The 19201-nt window shown below is 41.0% G+C and overlaps 1 protein-coding gene across 8 annotated transcripts; it reads right to left on the reverse strand.

The window, feature by feature from the left end:
• Window positions 1-1076: 1076 nt before the first annotated feature.
• On the reverse strand, window positions 1077-19034 carry parvg (parvin, gamma). 8 transcript variants are annotated; one of them, XM_078257414.1, is made up of 14 exons: window positions 18691-18760; window positions 18171-18253; window positions 16470-16534; window positions 15812-15914; window positions 15453-15596; window positions 14401-14516; window positions 14244-14299; window positions 14134-14168; window positions 13961-14022; window positions 13262-13330; window positions 12997-13098; window positions 8210-8282; window positions 2153-2183; window positions 1077-1213 (listed from the first exon to the last, which is right to left on the reverse strand). In XM_078257414.1, exons 2-14 carry the CDS (start codon window positions 18232-18234, stop codon window positions 1096-1098), a joined length of 1038 nt encoding a protein of 345 aa, XP_078113540.1. In that variant the 5' UTR covers window positions 18235-18253; window positions 18691-18760; the 3' UTR covers window positions 1077-1095. The 8 variants fall into 8 exon arrangements, with proteins under 8 accessions (XP_078113540.1, XP_078113538.1, XP_078113537.1 ...); XM_078257412.1 differs by lacking the exon at window positions 18691-18760 and adding an exon at window positions 18540-18636; XM_078257411.1 differs by lacking the exon at window positions 18691-18760 and adding an exon at window positions 18365-18492.
• Window positions 19035-19201: the final 167 nt, after the last annotated feature.

The following is a 19201-nucleotide window of genomic DNA, read 5'->3' on the forward strand; positions in this document are numbered from 1 at the left end:
CACCGTCACCACATTTAAGAGTAAACTTAAAACTCTCCTCTTCGATAAAGCTTATATTTAAGGCGTGAGGAGTTGCAGCGTTCAGCCAAACCGGCGGGGGAGGGTGTGTTTCTACAGACGCAGCACCCCTTCTTTTCTCTGCTTCTCTTCATAGTCGTCAGATTAATCTACCATATAATCAATGATATAATCAAAGTAGAGGGAGGCAGGCCAGTACAGCCCGATCCGGCAGGGGAGAGTTCTAGCCTGACCAGGCTCCTCTCCTTAACCTGTCTCTCTTAATTATGCTGTTATAGTTTTAGACTGCTGGGGGACTTCCTTTGACACACTGAACTTCTCTCTCCTCTCTCTTTCCATCTGTGTGCATCCTTGTCCCAGAAATGCTTGTTACTAACTTAGCTCTGGGGAGCTTATTCCCCAGAGTCCTTATGTTTTTTTTCACCAGCATGTTTCCTTGGATTAGGGTGGCACCTAAATCATGGTTGCAGTTGTCCCGGTGGTCCTGCTCCACGCCCTGCTATGCCCTGTTACACCCTGCTATGCTCTGCAGTGCCCTGCTATGTCCTGCTATGCCCTGATATGCTCTGCTGTGCCCTGCTATGTCCTCTAACGCCCTGCAGTGCCCTGCTATGCCATTAACTACTACAACTACTATTTCTGGTCATTGTTCCATTATCTTTATTGTGGCTATTATTGCCACTGTTCATCACACCCCCAACCGGCACCGTCAGACACCGCCTACCAAGAGCCTGGGTCTGTCCGAGGTTTCTCCCTAAAAGGGAGTTTTTTTCGCCACTGTCACACTAAATGCTTGCTCTTGGGGGAATTACTGAAATTGTTGGGTCTTTGTAAATTACAGTGTGGTCTAGACCTACTCTATCTGTAAAGTGTCCTGAGATAACTCTTGTTATGATTTGATACTATAAATAAAACTGAATTGAAAATTGAATTGAATTGAATAGTTAAGTGCTGTCTTGTAAATGCACACTTTAGGTGTGCATTTAATGTACATAATAAATATCCAAAACAAAATTTAAAAAGATTTAATTGAACATTTTTAAGCTGCATAGGGTCCTGGAGAAGTCTGGGAAAGTGTCAAGGTCCCTCTGGAGGCGTGGTACAAATATACTGTACAGTGGGTACAAAATAAATGCAGACTGGGGATCTAGCAGGCAATCCTCTTAAAGACACATCATGGCACAAGCGCTCCACCCTACAAGATAAATACCAAAACTCAATCAGTGCACTATTAATATCACTTTAAACCCCCAAGTGGGCTAGCTGATGTGGTATTAGCTAGCGTTAGCGCTTGTTCAGCTAACCTCTACCAAAACAGCACAGCTTACATTAAAAGATAACCAGCCCGCTTCTATGTGAAAAAAAATGACAGAGATAAACAGACTTACTTGAGATTTGGAGGTTCCAGGTGAACTTGTGGAAGCCATTGCCGATATGCGGTTATAACGCATATGTGAGGATGCCTGTGAAGCTGTGTCCACTCTGGACTCACGTTGCATGTGTCAATGAATACTAAGCTGTTCCACCACTGTTATGTTGATCATCTTAAAACCCCATATATCCTTTTTGTAATTATTTATCTTGTGTCTCTCATAATTTTTATGTTGAGTAATGGACAGTGTATAAAATGCGCTACACAGATAAATTTGACTGCCTTGAACACATCTCGGATGAGCTGTTTGGATTAATTACAACAGTAGTGTTAAGTCTCATGGTTCTTTAGGTTTAACATGCCCATGATACTGTCACCTCTGTGATAACTGATATAAACATACGCATATACAATACAGCAGCTAAATACTCAGAGTGATGCTGCTTTATTAGCTCTGCTCCCCTTTTCATCCACAGAGAGATGCATCTGTTCAGTGTGACAAGTTAGGCAGATATGACTCATGTTTTCCATCAACATTTTGGATGGGCTCCAGTGTTGCAGGGGGACATCATTTGTTTTCTCAAAAAATAAATAAAACATGGTATAAAATAAAGTCAGTTTATGAGAAATCCAATGGTTTGGTCACGTCAGGCAATAATATATACTCACAGTAGCCTTAAAAAATGTATACAATGATTTCTATAACATTCTCAGCTCTTGCTTAATAGGCAATATGTTATTTCTGTACATTAATTGTCTTACCATGTTGAGGAGTCAGTGGTGTTATGGCGTCCTAATGGAAGAAGAAGAAGGTTTTGTCGTTGGAGCAGAACAGGTTTAATCCCTCAAACATTTATCCTTCAATTTATCCTTGTTTGTTCTGATGGATTAGACACTGATGACAGACTAAGCTGTGACCTTTTCACTGAGATGCATACAGTGGCTAAAAGACATTAATCTCCCTTGACTTTCACTCACGTTGTTGTGTGTCTTAAAGAACATCGCAAATGCATGTCAAAGCCACACACGTTTGCACATACTGTACCACATTGTGTATTGATTGTTTCAATATTCTGAACATTTCACATCCTTGCCTCGATTGATTCAGGGTGGCAATCTTAAAATGCACATATTCACAGGACTAACTCATACGACTGAGCATTAGGGCCACATCAAAGGAAAAAAAATAAGGAGGAAGATATTTTTTTAATTTATTTTGCATTTCGAGAATAAAGTTGAAATGGCGAGAATAAAGTCAACATGACGAGAATAAAGTTAAACTATACCATTTCGAGAATAATGTCGAAATGTCGAGATTAAAGTTGAAATGACGAGAATAAATTCAACTCCTTTATCACTTAATCACATTAGAGCGACTGTCCGCCATGCCAGCTGCCATATAGGCAGCATCAGAGATATGGGTTACATCCTTAGAGCGCCACTCCTTCAGGATCAAACAAGTTGATCAATTGTCTTATTGTGTACTGTGATACAACATATCCTCTCTGTATTGCACGTAGGTGTAACCATTGATACCCTTGCATCTGTCCATTACAAGCTATTTCAGTTTGCAGGAATACGGCCACCTCTTCCAAGTTTGTGTGGTTTCTCCTCCTGAAAAGACGCAATTTTCGGCACAATCTCTTCAAAGTCCTAATACTTATCACCATACTGTGTTTATGTGCTAAAAGAGAACGAGTTCATGCACTTTGTAGAATACTATAGGTAAAGTTAGTAGTTTGGTTTATTCTCAAAAGTCCGACTTGATTCTTGAAATATCAAGTTTTTTCTCGACATGTCGACTTTATTCTCAAAATGCAAAATAAATAAAACATCTTCCTCCTTAATTTTTTCCCCTTGATGTGGCCCTAATGCTCCGTCGTAAACTCAAAAATAATAAAATAGTATACACACAGTACAATATTAGAATTGCCATTTACAGTACACAGGGATTTAGCATATCAGCAAAGCAGATAACTTGGTGATGCTGACAATTATATCTGAAACAAGACTGTGACCTGCCACCTAGCTACATAGAAAAGCAAACACTATATAACACAATAACTAACAATAACACAATATAAAGCATAAACTAGGTTTTTGTAAATTTCTATGACTATTTAATCCATGTCATTTACAGATTATATTAGAATGCTCAGTTGTCTCTGCACAAACAGCCCATTCACTTCCTTTCAGGCAAGAGCAGGACACTATCACCAAGGTTTTAACCATTTATTGCAACAACAATAATACACGTTTTATGCTTTGAAACATACTGTATATAAGCTGTAATAATATAATATTGATACAGACTGTCCGTGAGCTTAGAACCCCTTCTGACTGACCCTGAAATACACATTTGATGAATATGAACAGGCATTTCAATAAACATTCACATACAATGAATGTAAATACAGGAGGAGGCAGAGGAGGTAAAGGGAGTTACTGCCTAAAAGTAGGCAGTATGCAGAAAGATTTAGTGCCAAATGTTTTAATAGACCACCTAATCTCAAAGATAAGCAAGCATAATGTGAGTGGATGGTATACATGACTATGAAATGACCATACCATTTGTATTTGAGAGGTCTTAAAATGCATAAAAGAGAGCATTTTATTGCAGCTGTGTTCATTAATGGCTTGACCAAGTATGGGTTTTGCCTTTTACAAATTATTGTGCAATTAAATTTTAACAAACCGTACAATCACTCAGGATGAGAAGTTGTAAATTAGAAAATAGAAGAGAAGCCATTTTTATTTTATAATACTTTAACTGCCAACAGAAATGGCCAATTTACATGATTAACAAGAGAAACACACACCTAAATGTCTCTTTCTATCTGTCTGTCTCTTGCTATACAGTATGTTTCTATCTGACTGCCAAGCACATTTTATACAATCTTTTTGAAATGTCAGGGGAAATAAAATGGGAATTTTCCATCACCTTGGTGGCAACAAATAAATTGGCTTTCTGAATGTTGACAAGCACATTTGCATGAAAACTGGGTGAACTGAATAAGAAGTATGAAAGTGGTTGTTTGTTGTTTAACCTCAAGACAAAAACAAAGAAACTCATGCTGCAATTTGCTAATACACTAAACTAAACCAGAGTGGCAGTGGTGGAGAGATATTATTGAACAAGTCACTAATGGTTAGCATACATTTATTTTAATCCAAGAAATGACATGTCTTTGCAACACAGAGGATAATTAAGTGGATTTTTGCAGTTGTAGTCCAACCTTTTTTTAATTCAACACATAATTGATATAAAAAGCAAAATATGCTTTGATGGAATCACATCTATTGTCTGTCTCTCATTCTCTGCCTTCCTCCATCGCTGCCTGCCGCACCCTCTCTACATCTGTGTGACATGGAGTTGTGAACAATTCAATGGCAAAAAAGATAAAAAAAAAAAAAAAATCCCACCATTTTTCACTGACTAGAAAAAGAGGATGTCACAGATTGTCAGCAGGAACACAAGGAGGAAGCAGAGAAAGAAATTCAAATTGTTTATTAAGAAGTGGTAGTCAAGGATGATGGTTTTCTATGGCAAGAATGGAAAGTGTCATGTTGCAGCAGTGTCAGACTGTAAAGGAAATAAAGAGAAGGAAAGAGAGCAAGAGAAATAACACTGGGCTACACTAACATCCGTACCCCGTATATTATTACTGAATGTGAACCACATTTAAAAGGTCAAAAGTATATATGTATGCTGATCCATTTTAAGGGGCCACTATACTCCATCCAAACTGATGAATTTAGAAATTTCCTGAGCCACAGCCATTGATTTCACAGTGGTGGAAATACATCAACAATTTTGCAATTAGTCAAATTATTGACAACTAGTTGACACACAGGACACCTGGGGCTTTTGGGGCCCTGGGGCTTGCTTTGCTCTGTTTGCCCACTTAGCCTGGTTGGTAGTCTAGCCTTGTATCGACCTGTCCTCAAAAAGTAGGTGGTGGTGGAGGATTGGTGACGTGATGATTTCACTCTAAAATGTTGTCATAAATGCTGCACAGACCGGGCCCTTAGACACTGATATTGTTGTTTATAAATAACTTGTTAAAGCTACTTTAGCATCATGTACTTATTTTAAATTAGCTTGAGAGCATCAGCAATATGTCTAATTAGTCTTGCTTCACCATTTAAATAATGTACAGCCTTTTCAACAGTTTAGAGACAGAAGAAACCACAAGCTAGTCAAAAACTCCACTTTTCTTCAGCTCCCTGGTTGTTGAGTTCCTCTCTCATTTCCCTTTGTGCTTCTTGAACAGGGTGTACAGGACCTTCAAGGTGGCAGTGTCGTCCTGAGAGACAATATCTGCCACACAATCCACAGGGAACATTTAGTGTGTATCAGTGGTGTAGTCTACGTGATACACAGGTATACGTAGTATACCCACTAAGAAAGCTCCAGGATTTCCATATACCCACTTAAAAATGCCCAATGACACGCAACAACATACTTTCCATTATATTTTTGATATACTGTATTTAGAATTATCATTTGTGTTTTTCTTCTTCACATAGGCTAAGTAAAGGTATTTCCACTGTAAATTGGTGCATAACAGTGTATCCAGATACAGGAAATTAAGTCGTTGATGCTCAAAACTTCCCTGGGGAGAACACCCAGACCCCCCACTATGATATGCCCCCCCTCCCCCAAAGGCAAATTCCCCCAAAGGCAAATTCTGGCCAATATATATATATATATATATACATACATACAGTACAGTATATCCACTACAGTACATTAGACTACACCACTGGTGTGTATTTATAATGGACCATCAGCATATAACAAGCCACTGAGGCAGCGAAAACACGAGGATGCTTTTACCAACATTAGCCAATAACTATGCTCACAATCCATCCTAACAGGTCATAGATCAGGAGGGCAAAAAAAAAAAACATTAGATGGACATTTAATCAACATGTCATTTAATCAACATGTCCTTGGTGAGATCCCAACAAAATTGAACTCTGTTGTGAGATGCACTAACTGAATAAATGTGACATTAAGATCAACTCCACCACCGGCTAACCTAATTAATGCACGCAGTGCGCTCCCGATTTAGACTCTCAGTGCTGGGAATCCTCATTCCATCAGAGCAATTATGACGGTAATTTAAAAGACACTAAAAATGTATTAAATTAGCCACTTGCTCTTGGCTTAGATTAATTGTGCTGGTTCTTACATTAACAGTTATTATGTTGAGGATTTACTTCACGATTACAGGCTGCATGGCTGCCTGGCAATATTGTGGAGAAGATTTAGTGATTGTGATTCAAGCTCAGAGAGAATACAGAGCATCTTGTCAATAATGGATCTGCAGGGAAGTGAAGTAGATCTATTTGCTATTGATTGATTCACACACCTAAATAAGTTGGTAACTCACTGAGTCAGTCACTCTATTTCACGCTTCTCTTTTTTGATTGATTTACTCCCCATGGCCAAAAGTGGACACCCATATGTGATTGTTGATCTCAATCTCATTCCATAACCATGGGCCTTAAAATGTTGCTATAACAGCCTTCTATAACTCGTCTTCGATTCAGGATTTTTTGGCTGCAGGGATTTGCTCCCATTCAGCCACAAGAGCATTAGTAAGGTCGGTGTTACAGTTCATCCTAAAGGTGTTGGATGGGGTTAAGGTTCAGGGCTCTGTGCAGGTTAGTTAAGTTCTTCCACAATAAACTGGGAAAAAAACATTTCTTTATGGACCTGGCGTTGTGCATCAGGACATGGTCATGTTGAAAGATTTAGATTTTTGTTTTGTTTTAATCGGTCGCTCATATCAAATAGCATAATTAATTGTGAAGAGGTACTTATTTAAAATCTTCTCTGAAATAGACCTTTGATTCCCCAAATTTACGAACGACAGCATACCATACTCTTACCTTTTTAAATCAAGGAGAAAGTTTCCATAATGTAATTATTTCACTGTTATACGATTATTTGGATGAATGCTCACACAAATCATGAACTCGTGATTTTACGTTGGGAAATCTGATAACTGACAAACACAAAATTAACGAGGACTTTTCACAGTGCACAGATACAATCATAATATATTTCTGGGATCAGTCTGATAACTGGGTGGCATACAGTAGCAGTGTTCATGAATACAGATAACGTATCTTCCCACACACACACACACACACACACACACACACACACACACACACACACACACACACACACACACACACACACACACACACACACACACACACACACACACACACACACACACACACACACACACACACACACACACACACACACACACACACACAGTATATGTAGCCATAGCTGTGAAGTTAAATCCCTGTGTCTATCAACAGGCACCAGAGTGACATTGTCCTCTTGAGACCGCCTCCCTCGCTCCTCCTCTCTAAATAAATGCTGATAACCCTGGACTGAGCCAATCATCCGCAGTGATACTCATTGAAACAAAAGTCACACTCATTTATATTCCACAAGCAATTTTTCCCCTCCAAAACACTGTCAAACCCACACTCCACCGAGGAGTGGAGATTAACTCAAACTACCGGGGCGACCCCCCCCGTCCTTCACTGATATACAAACAGATTTTGGCGTTTCCCCGTCATACAGATAAATGCTTTTGATAGTTTATATCATCTGAATTAGTTTGACATTGCTGTCTTGGAGCTCTGGTGTTTTTCTGTTGCAATCATTTTACTCGCAGGCACTTCTGTTTTATTTTTTTTCACCCTCTGTACGTGGCATTTTAATTTGAGTAAAATCTGTTGTCTGTATATTGTGTGAGCAGTCTGTGTGTGTTATCTCCTCACCTTGTGGATCAACGCTGGACACTTGAAGGCCTGCGTCATTAAGGAGGTCCAAGGCCAAGGTTACATTGTGGAGCTAGAGATCAGAGAGAAAAAGAATGTCAAACACAAAATCCAGTCACCACATTTTCATTGAAATTAGTAATAAAAATATATGTAATTCTGTTGTGAAATGTACCCACTAATATATTTTAATGAACTTATGGTTAAGCATTATCTCTATATATGTGGTGATATTTTATAGTTGCTATAGTTATTTGTATTATAAAACATAACCAACTATTTATTAAGTAGTGGAAGAAGTATTCACATCTTTTTCTTATGTAAAAGTGTCAATACCACAGTGTAGAAAAAAACTCTGTTACAGGTAATAGTCCTGCATTCAAAAAGTACAAAACTACTTAAAGTACCAAAAGTAAAAGTACTCATAATGCACAATGGCTCATTTTACATTCATGTTATATTATTGGATTATAATCATTGATAGATAAATGTAGCCTACATAACACTTTGATGATTTTATGATGTAACATATTGGCCACACGGGTGGCAGTGAAGGTCAGGGGCCTCGACGGACCAGACCCGGGCAGCAGACGCTGGCTCTGGGGACGTGGAATGTCACCTCCCTGTGGGGGAAGGAGCCGGAACTGCGGGAGGTGGAGCGCTACCAGTTGGATCTGGTGGGCCTTACCTCTACGCACAGTCTCGGTTCTGGAACCATACTCCTGGATAGGGGTTGGACTCTTTTCTTCTCTGGAGTTGCCCAGGGTGTGAGGCACCGGGCGGGTGTGGGCATACTCATAAGCCCCCAGCTGAGCGCCGCTACATTGGAGTTTACCCCGGTGGACAAGAGGGTCGCCTGCCTATGCCTGCGGGTTGTGGGGGGGAAAACTCTGACTGTTGTTTGTGCATATGCACCAAACAAGAGTTCGGAGTATTCGGCCTTCTTGGAGACCTTAAGTGGAGTCCTGCATGGGGCTCCACTGGGGGACTCCATAGTTCTGCTGGGGGACTTCAACGTGCACATGGACCAGCTCCCAGTCTGGGTTCGGAAGGCAGACACCGTCACCACCTTTAAGAGTAAACTTAAAACTCTCCTCTTCGATAAAGCTTATAGTTAGGGAGTAAGGAGTTGCAGCGTTCGCCTAGACCGGCGAGAGAAGGTGTGTAGGGGGAAGGTGTGTAGTCACAGTCATGACGCACCGCCTCCCTATTTCAGCTTCTCTTCATAGAAAGCCTACTATATTAGGGTATGAGGAGTTGCAGCGTACGCCTAGACCGGCGAGGATGGGTGTGTAGCCACAATCATGGCGCACCCCGACCCATCTCTGCTTCTCCACATAGAAAGCTTACATATACTTAGGGAGTAATGAGTCGCAGCGTGTGTGTGTATTCGTGTCACAGAAATGCTTGTTACTAACATAGCTCCGAGGAGCTTATTCCCCGCAGTCCTTATGTTCTTTTTCCAACTATAGAATATATCTACCTATCATATAATCAATAATATAGTAAGAGTAGAGGGAGGCAGGAAGTACAGCCCGTTCCAGCATTGGAGAGTTCAAGCCCTATCCGGCACCTCTCTTTAGCCTGCCTCTCTTAGTTATGCTATTATAATTCTAGACTGCTTGGGAATGTCCTTCCTCCCTATGACACAATGAGCTGCTCTTTCATCTCTCTTTTCATTTGTTCCTTTTATGTGCATCCTTCTCCCTGAAATGCTTGTTACTAACCTAGCTCTGGGGAGTTTACTCCCCGGAGTCCTTATGTCTCTTCTTCACCCAGAATATCGCCTTGGATTAGGGTGGCACCAAGACCTGGATTTTGGGTGCAGCTGTCACTGTGGACCTACTACACCCTGCTATCCTCTGCAATTCCCTGCAGTGTCCGGCTGCATCCTTGCGTCCTACCGCGTCCACCCATGCTGTGCTGTCCCACATTACACCCCGTAATGCCCTGCTGTGCCCTACTATGACATGAACTACTACGACTACCATTGTAGTCACTGTTCCATTATCTTTATTGTTACTATTTCTGCTACTGTTCATCACACCCCCAACCGGCATCGTCAGACACCATAGGGATGCTCATAAGTGTACTTGGTACCAGAGCACTCTAGGCCAAAGGTCAATGACCGATTTTATAATTATTTCATCTGATCTGAGGCCGTATGTTTTGGACACTCGGGTGAAAAGAGGGGCGGAGCTGTCAACCGATCACCATCTGGTGGTGAGTTGGGTCAGGGGGTGGGGGAAGACTCTGGACAGACCTGGTAAGCCCAAACGGGTAGTGCAGGTAAATTGGGAACGTCTGGAGGAGGCCCCTGTCCGACAGACTTTCAACTCACACCTCTGGCGGAGCCTTTCGTGCATCCCTATGGAGGCTGGGGGCATTGAACCCGAGTGGACAATGTTCAAAGTTTCCATTGCTGAAGCTGTGTCGAAGAGCTGTGGTCTTAGGTGCCTCAAGGGGCGGTAACCCACGAACACCGTGGTGGACACCGGTGATCAGGGAAGCCGTCCGACTGAAAAAGGAGTCTTTCCGGGATATGTTATCTCAGAGGACTTCGGAGGCAGTTGCAGGGGCCCGAAGGGCTGCAGCCTCTGCCGTGAAAGAGGCAAAGCAGCAGGTGTGGGAGGAGTTTGGAGAAGACATGGAGAAGGACTTTCGATCGGCACCAAGGTGCTTCTGGAAGACCGTTCGCCACCTCAGGAGGGGGAAGTGGGGAACCATCCAAGCTGTGTACAGTAAGGATGGGACACTGTTGACCTCAACTGAGGAGGTAATAGGGCGGTGGAAGGAGCACTTTGAGGAACTCCTGAATCCGACTAATACGCCCTCTATGTTAGAGGCAGAGCTGGAGGATGATGGGGGATTGTTGTCAATTTCCCAGGCGGAAGTCACTGAGGTAGTCAAACAACTTCACAGTGGCAAAGCCCCTGGGATTGATGAGATCCGTCCAGAAATGCTCAAGGCTCTGGGTGTGGGGGGGCTGTCTTGGTTGACACGCCTCTTCAACATTGTGTGGAAGTCTGGGACAGTGCCTAAGGAGTGGCAGACCGGGGGGGTGGTGGTTCCCCTTTTCAAAAAGGGGGGCCAGAGGATGTGTGCCAATTACAGGGGTATCACACTTCTCAGCCTCCCTGGTAAAGTCTACTCCAAGGTGCTGGAAAGGAGGGTTCGGCCGATAGTCGAACCTCCGATTGAAGAGGAACAATGTGGATTCGTGGATTTGGAGAAGGCGTATGACTGGGTCCCCCGGGAGATACTGTGGGAGGTGCTGCGGGAGTATGGGGTGAGGGGGTCTCTTCTCAGGGCCATCCAATCTCTGTAGGACCAAAGTGAGAGCTGTGTCCGGGTTCTCGGCAGTAAGTCGGACTCGTTTCAGGTGAGGGTTGGCCTCCGCCAGGGCTGCGCTTTGTCACCAATCCTGTTTGTAATATTTATGGACAGGATATCAAGGCGTAGTCGGGGTGGGGAGGTGTTGCAGTTCGGTGGGCTGGGGATCTCATCGCTGCTTTTTGCAGATGATGTGGTCCTGATGGCATCATCGGCCTGTGACCTTCAGCACTCACTGGATCGGTTCGCAGCTGAGCCAGAAGGCAAAGCTCTCAATCTACCGGTCAGTTTTCGTTCCTACCCTCACCTATGGTCATGAAGGCTGGGTCATGACCGAAAGAACGAGATCCAGGGTACAAGCAGCCGAAATGGGTTTCCTCAGGAGAGTGGCTGGCGTCTCTCTTAGAGATAGAGTGAGAAGCTCAGTCATCCGTAAGGAGCTCAGAGTAGAGCCGCTGCTCCTTCGCGTTGAAAAGAGCCAGTTGAGGTGGTTCGGGCATCTGGGAAGGATGCATCCTGGGTGCCTCCCTAGGGAGGTGTTCCAGGCACGTCCAGCTGGGAGGAGGCCTCGGGGAAGACCCAGGACTAGGTGGAGGGATTATATCTCCAACCTGGCCTGGGAACGTCTCAGGATCCCCCAGCTGGAGCTGGTTAATGTGGCTCGGGAAAGGGAAGTTTGGGGTCCCCTGCTGGAGTTGCTCCCCCCGCGACCCGACACCAGATAAGCGGACGAAGATGGATGAATGGATGGACATATTGGCTATAAACTGGTAAAACAAAAAGGGTAACAACTGAATTGTGCCATAATAAGTCATCGTACAGATATAAGAAGCACATTGCAGTGTGAGAAATAATCTACTATTATGTATTGTGGATCAGGCTGATACATAATGTGTTTATAACCAAAATGTTTTTTATTTAGTTTTAATGGTATCAAATATCACATATAATATGGAGTGTCAGAGTGTCTTTTATATAGTAAGTTATTCATAAACTCTTCATATCTGTGATAAAAGGGTCATAACTGTTTCATAGACTCCTCCTATTGCTTCAAGTAAAGTTAGATCAAAGATATCATTATAAGTGACAGAGAAGTAATTATGCATGTACTTTTATTAATTGTAAAATATTAATTTTATCATATCTAATATTGCAATAGGCCAGATTTTTGGATCAGGTTTCAGTGTTGTAGCTCATTATCCATTGTGCTCTTGTGGAAAATTAGCTCAAATTAGATTTGAAAACTGTTTTATGATCTTACAGTATAGTACTTTTGAATTAGAATAATGTAGTCTGTGTATATCTACATTTTCACAAGAATATATATAATATATAAATAAATTAAAACCTAGATCACCCGTGAGCATTTAGGCAATATAATGATGATTATACTAAAAAGTGAACCAGAATGCACTGCCCTTACTACCTTAATGTGTCAGGAATCCATACTGTACCATGTCAGAGTGATTGACAGGTGTCAGGTTGAAGTCATAGAGCGGGATGAAGAAGCCTTCCAGCTGTCCGAGCAGCAGCAGCAGAATCACACCGTCAGCAAACTAGACAGAAAATACACCACACATTGGAGCCCATCCAATGAAGGTGATATAATCTCAGGGGAAGAGATCAATGTATCTTTTATTTATTTATTTATTTATTTTTACAGGAAAGCCTCTACAGTAAGTGCTCCAAAACTGTGTTCAGCTGGGGTTTTTTTTATACCTGTTTGTCCATATCAGCCACCTGCAGACCCATGGTTGACATATTCTGGTTGACAAAGTGTAAGATGGCCTGAAAATGGAAAAAGTTAGACAGTTTGAAATACATGTTGGTCTTATTTAGCTGACATAGAGGGTATTAAACATGCAATATAGTTATAGCAATATAGTTACTGGTTGCACGACGAACGCAGTGCAACCAGTAACATAGCTCAAACACTGCGTTCATGATTCGACTGGTCATGACTGTTTTCCAAGATGGCGCCCTCATGTAAACATGAACGCTACTATCTTTATAATAAATCTTTTTAATAAACTGTCTGTACACTTACAAAGTTCTCAATGCTTCGGTTTGCATGTAGGGACCCTCGTTATGCTACCGTTGAAGTGTGGTGCTATTTTTAACCTTGTAGGGGTATAAAATAGCGATTTACCATCTGCCCCGAAAGCTAGCATTAGCAGCTAACCACCGGTTTGCGTTAGCTTGTTTAAAGCTAGAGACGCATTCGATTAGCATGAAAACAGATCCCAGAGAACGTTCAACTAGGTACACATATGTTATTAACCCCTAGGTTCATTTTGCGCCGGAATTGTCCTTTAAGGCCACAAACAAATTATACTTATTTATTTCCTATCTTAATACCACCACATACTCTCTCACTGCCGGTCTGCCTCAGTACTTTTTCTACTCTCCTTGTTATACCTTCTTCACCGTGTTGACCTTGTGATCCTCAAGCTTCAGCAGTTGCTCGATGGGATCTTCCCCTGAGTGACCCAGAGCCAGAAAAGTGTGTTAAAATCATTGTAGGCTGTAATTCCGCTTCAATGACATTAAAAATGTTAAATCTCCTCAACCTCCGACAGATTTTTACTCACTTTCAGTCTTGTTGAGAGAGTCTGAGCCTGCATCGCTGTTGAAAAAGACAAGAACATTTTAGGTGTTTTTCTCACATCCACAGAATCACACCGGAGAGAAATCTGCTCACCTTATCTCTGTCAGGACCTCCGTCTGTACACCTGATTTGATTCCACCTCTGCTCACCTGCATGAAAGATAACCCAAATTGAGCAGCACTGCCACAAGGTGTGTTTAAGACTGAGAATTGGTGCAGAAGAAAATGCTAAAGCTTCAACTGAAACTCACTTCCAAAACTATAACTTCAACTTTCACATTTGGTGGCAAACCCAGTTCAGGCTGGAAAGATCTCACCATGGCAACCAGCAGATGAATAGTGGCCAGAAGGTCTTTGTTGTGGATGACTGACAGGCAAACAGCAGCGAACAAAACACACATACACAGAGACATAAAAAACTGATATGACAGAACTCACACACTCCCAGTATGGCAGCAAAGAATCATTTTCAGCAAAGAATCATTATCATCATCATAAATGAACACCTAACTGAAATGTAATTACTACTGAAAACGTTAAGTTATAATCCTGCTGTTGATATTGTTTATGGTCTGCATTTTTTCAGCAATAGCCATTTTCTGTATGTATACATTCTATATTTACAGTACCTCTCTTTGCAGTAGTTTCAGACGATTCAATTGCATATGCAGTCGCATACATATACTCAAAAGGGATTCACAGGAAATGATGCAGCATGTAATAAGCCTATTTTTATTATCATATCATTGTTCACTGTTCACTCTCCTACAACTGTTTCAGAGCTGTATTAAATTATTAAGTTATTATTTCCTCCTGCTGCTGCTTCACATTAAAAGCATTCAACTGGTGAAATATTTGACACACTGGGTTGGCTTTTATTGTGAAGCAGTCGCAGGAAATACAATGTTTTTGTCAGAGGTTAGTGCTCACTACGATCATTCAAAACCAAACAAGACATTGATCCTTTTAGTCCTTTTCATCCTTTCAGTCCTATATGATTAATGAAGGAAAAGTTCAGACGAGTGCCTGGAAACTGCAAACACTTGAATATCACAGTTAGGTGTTCAGTTGTTTATATACAATTTGAATTATTTTTGAATTCACTTCACTTCACTTGCTTCCCTAACCCAGCACCAAAATAATCCACTGACAGGTGATAAAAACAGAACCCCATCATGTTGAGCTCCACCAAAATCCCTCACAGTTGGTGTAAGCTAACATGGCACGCTTAAGCTAGTACCAAATCTCGTTGCAATTCCAAGTCATTGCCAGAACAGAACATTTGTCCTCTTGCATGACTCACGTTTGACGTTCCACTTGATCTGGCTGCTGTCCTGCAGGCCCAGTCGCTTGTCCAACTCCTCCAGGATCACTCCCAGCTTGCGGATCTGAGCAGGGCTGGTTAGTGCCATAGCCTCCACAGACATGTGCACATCGGCCAACCTGGCTGTGGAAATCAGGAAATTATTATTATTATTATTTACTTAATATACTCTCTGGGCAAGGACTGTGTTTTGGATATTATAAATGACATGCTTTTAGGTAAACAACAAGGGGAAATATTTGTTAGTTTTCATCTTCAAATTTAGATTATGATTAAGTGGAAGTAGGGCAATGATAAATGACAGCACAATTGCACAGAGCAATTGTGCATTAACTCACACAGCAGGTGATGAAGCACCAGTCCATCGTACAGATCCTCCTCCAGACTCTGAACCACTATGTGATCCGGTTTCAAAGTGCTATTGATCCAACAAACCAGCGCCTGCCAAAACACAATTAATCACACAGTCAGATCAACAAAAACGTTCATCTTCTTGCATAAATTTTTCTGTTTCAAATGTGCCAAATGAAAAACAGCATGAAACCTTGTTTTTCTTTTTATTGATTTTCAGAGATAATACAATCTTGAAGTAGACAGAAATGACGACAAATATAAAATACTTTATTAGACATGTTATGGTTAATTGAGTTGTTTTTTTCATTTACTGCTGCATGCATGATCCAGCAGACTCTGCCGACAATTCCTTGGCCTGACTCTGTTCTGTCTCCCATCAGCTCTGATAATTATGTTCATTAAAATTTCACCGATCCTTTCACCTCTCTCTCCGCATCAGATATTATTCATGCTCTTCGCTCCTCACATATACATGCAGGCTCTGTAATGTATTTCCTGTGTAGCATTCATCTCCTGCCCACTCAGGACACACTCCCTGTGCAGCAGGATGGGTTTTGATGTTACAGTAATAAGTATAAATGTTTAATATAAGACAGAGATTCAGACAGCTATATATGTAGATAACAGGAATTCATTTCTTACCTCCTTTAGCTTTTCAAATTTGGGGTCTTTTAAAGACGCCGGCTGAATAAGCTTCTGCTTCTCTCCTGTGTGAATATATAAACAAACTGCATTGGTGGAATAGTTTCTTATTTTACAGTCTTTACCATGCTACAATTCTGTGACTGACAACTCTTTTATCATTTCTAGAAAGCTGAATATTTTATTTATTAAAAGGCAAACCCCTGTGTTTTCTCCTTAACTACAATATACACACAAATCCTTATTGTTTTTTTTATGTATTTCTGTGTTTCAGGCAGCCAATGGTTTTCATTGAAACCATATGGTATGAAAAGCAATTAGCAGAGTCCTTAAACTTGCATGAGTTGTGTAATAATCACACTAAACATTTAGTCTGCATTATGTTTGGTCAATTTAATATTATTCTCGTTTTGCCAGACCCTCCTCCAAAGCACGCTGAAGGAGAGTCTGGCTACTCCACAGCATTCAGGGATGGGAGGAAAACGTGCTCTGGTTTAATGGCATTTCTTTAAACCAATCAGAATCGTCATGGGTGGTACTAAACTCCGCACTGAGCCGCTGCAAAAAAGTTGTGCGAGAGAAAACTAAGATTGGACAGATAGTCTAGCTAGCTGTCTCAATTTACCCTGCAGAGATCTAAGAAGCAGTCAGACATAGTCCTCAGAAATCCACCGAATTTGAAATTCCAACACAAAGAAAGGAAGGAAGGAAACCTAAAAAATAGGCTCTGTGAAAATACATGCATCCGGCAGATTATAGACTAATCTAATATATTGACTAGAAGTACAGAGGATTTTAGTGTCTTTCAGCATATTGTTTTGGTTTAGTGGTAAACAACTTTATTATTTTCATCCACTATCAATGCCCTCAACAGAGATGTCTCCAGATGCAGTCAGCTGTTTTCAGATGAAAAAAAAGCTCTGATAAACCCACCAAACAGCAGACATGCCAAGGTAGCAACTAGCTGGTGAACATAGTGAAACATTTAGCAGCTAAAGAGACAGATATTTCCCTCAAGTGGTGGAAACAAGACCACAGTTCAAAAGAAGGTGAATATTGGACTTACATTCCCCAGAAACAAAACTCTAAATGAATGATGATATTGCTCCGTGTCTGCTGAAATAGGCAACTGTTGGCTTACACGTTCACCACAACAACTGATACAGTAACTTGACATTTGAGGAAAAAAGAGAAAAAAATGAATGATGCAGACTTGATGTTAATTGTGAGGGATTACACAAGTAACGTCTGCTGATGAATTTTCATATCAAAGGGAAATTAATTGAAACACATAGATGCTCACGATTGGGGGAAAAAAAGTGTTTAAAGAGATGTTTAAAGGTCTAAAATGCAAAAGAGTGATTTGCAAAATGATTAACTGTGATGTAAAGGTTGTGTAAATCAAGGTAAATACAGTAACCTAAAACATGCAAAACTACTGGAATTGTCCTTTCAAGGATACAGTAGGTCCAGGAGCTGATTTGAGACTTCAGCAGTCTGAATAATACAAAATTAAGTGGGCAATTCCAAAAGTACAGTCTTTTTAATATGAAATTATCCTATTTCTGCTAGTATAGACACAACAACCAACGTACATATGTAGGTGTGAATACTGCATTAAGATAGACTTATGTCAACCTAAATGTACTATACAAATCATGAGTGACTAAGACTGAAAATGTTTACTGAATGAACACATACCCTGAAAAGATTCAATGTCCACAGTGTCATCCTCTTTGTGATACTCAAAGACAGCAGCCTCCATCGCTTCTCCTCAGCAAACCCTGCAGAGAAGAAGAGCTTGAATATAAACCACAGTAGAATAAAGAAATACTTTGCTTTTGGCAGAAAGTATATCTCTCTCAAGCGGCTCAGCAAGTGTCCTCATGTTGTACCTCCAAATTTCTGCTTTTCAGGTTCAAAGATAACAGTCTGTACTTAGCTCAACTACACTGCATTTCTATTGTTGGATTTTGGAAGTGTTTTTTTATGACTGAAGGTTCCAAAAACACAAGTGAACTAGACAAAAACTTGTAAAACTGGAAAAAGGAAGAGGTTTAGTTTCCTCACTTCCTTTTTTCTTTTTCAGTAGCCTGCTCAACAGATCTGTAGATCCCCCACAAATTTGCAGGGCTGCACCTCTCCCTCTGAACATTTTTTAATCATACGGTCTGAGACAAAAAAACAGCAAAGTAACACACTACGACAAAACAAACGTGACCTGGAGCGTGTCAAACTGTTGTTTCCTGGATCTGGAGAGTGAAACTTTTCTTTTCCTGTGTGTTATTATGTGTGTGGCTTCCTCTTCCTGAGGTTGACAGTTACTTTCAAACAAGGTCATAAACAAAAAGTCTTTTAGACTAAGCTTACCTTCGGCACTCTTGAGAGTGACTCGGCAGAATGACTTCAGTTGAATTGAGTTCCGCAACTGTCAACTCCACAAACTGTCAAAACAGCGATATAAGATATGGAGGGTTGTACATAGCCTAGCCTACTTTATCTGAATACAGCCTCTTGTGAAGTCTATCAGCGTATAAGGTCTGAAGAAAATAACATGTCACAGGGTTGAAAGGGAAGATAATCACAAATGAGAGGATGTGGCAGAGAAGGTACTTCCTCTTTTTGATACTGGCTTTGCACACAATGTTTTTCATATAAGGGCATTTGAATTCTGTGTCACAAACGGCATTTAAGACTTTAATAGTAGCCTATGCGTTGAGAGAAAAAGAAAA

The sequence above is a fragment of the Sander vitreus genome, chromosome 8 (assembly GCF_031162955.1).
Source record: "Sander vitreus isolate 19-12246 chromosome 8, sanVit1, whole genome shotgun sequence".
In the NCBI taxonomy this organism is placed as follows: Eukaryota; Metazoa; Chordata; class Actinopteri; order Perciformes; family Percidae; genus Sander; species Sander vitreus.

Bases quoted from the DNA above. Each gene is read 5' to 3' on its own strand.
- parvg (XM_078257414.1), bottom strand. From the start codon at position 18,234: ATGGAGGCTGCTGTCTTTGAGTATCACAAAGAGGATGACACTGTGGAC. The intron at 15,915-16,469 runs GTAAGAAATGAA...GTGTTTTGGCAG, and splicing joins AATTTGAAAAGCTAAAGGAG to GCGCTGGTTTGTTGGATCAA. The intron at 14,023-14,133 runs GTGAGTAAAAAT...TGGGTCACTCAG, and splicing joins CTCTCTCAACAAGACTGAAA to GGGAAGATCCCATCGAGCAA.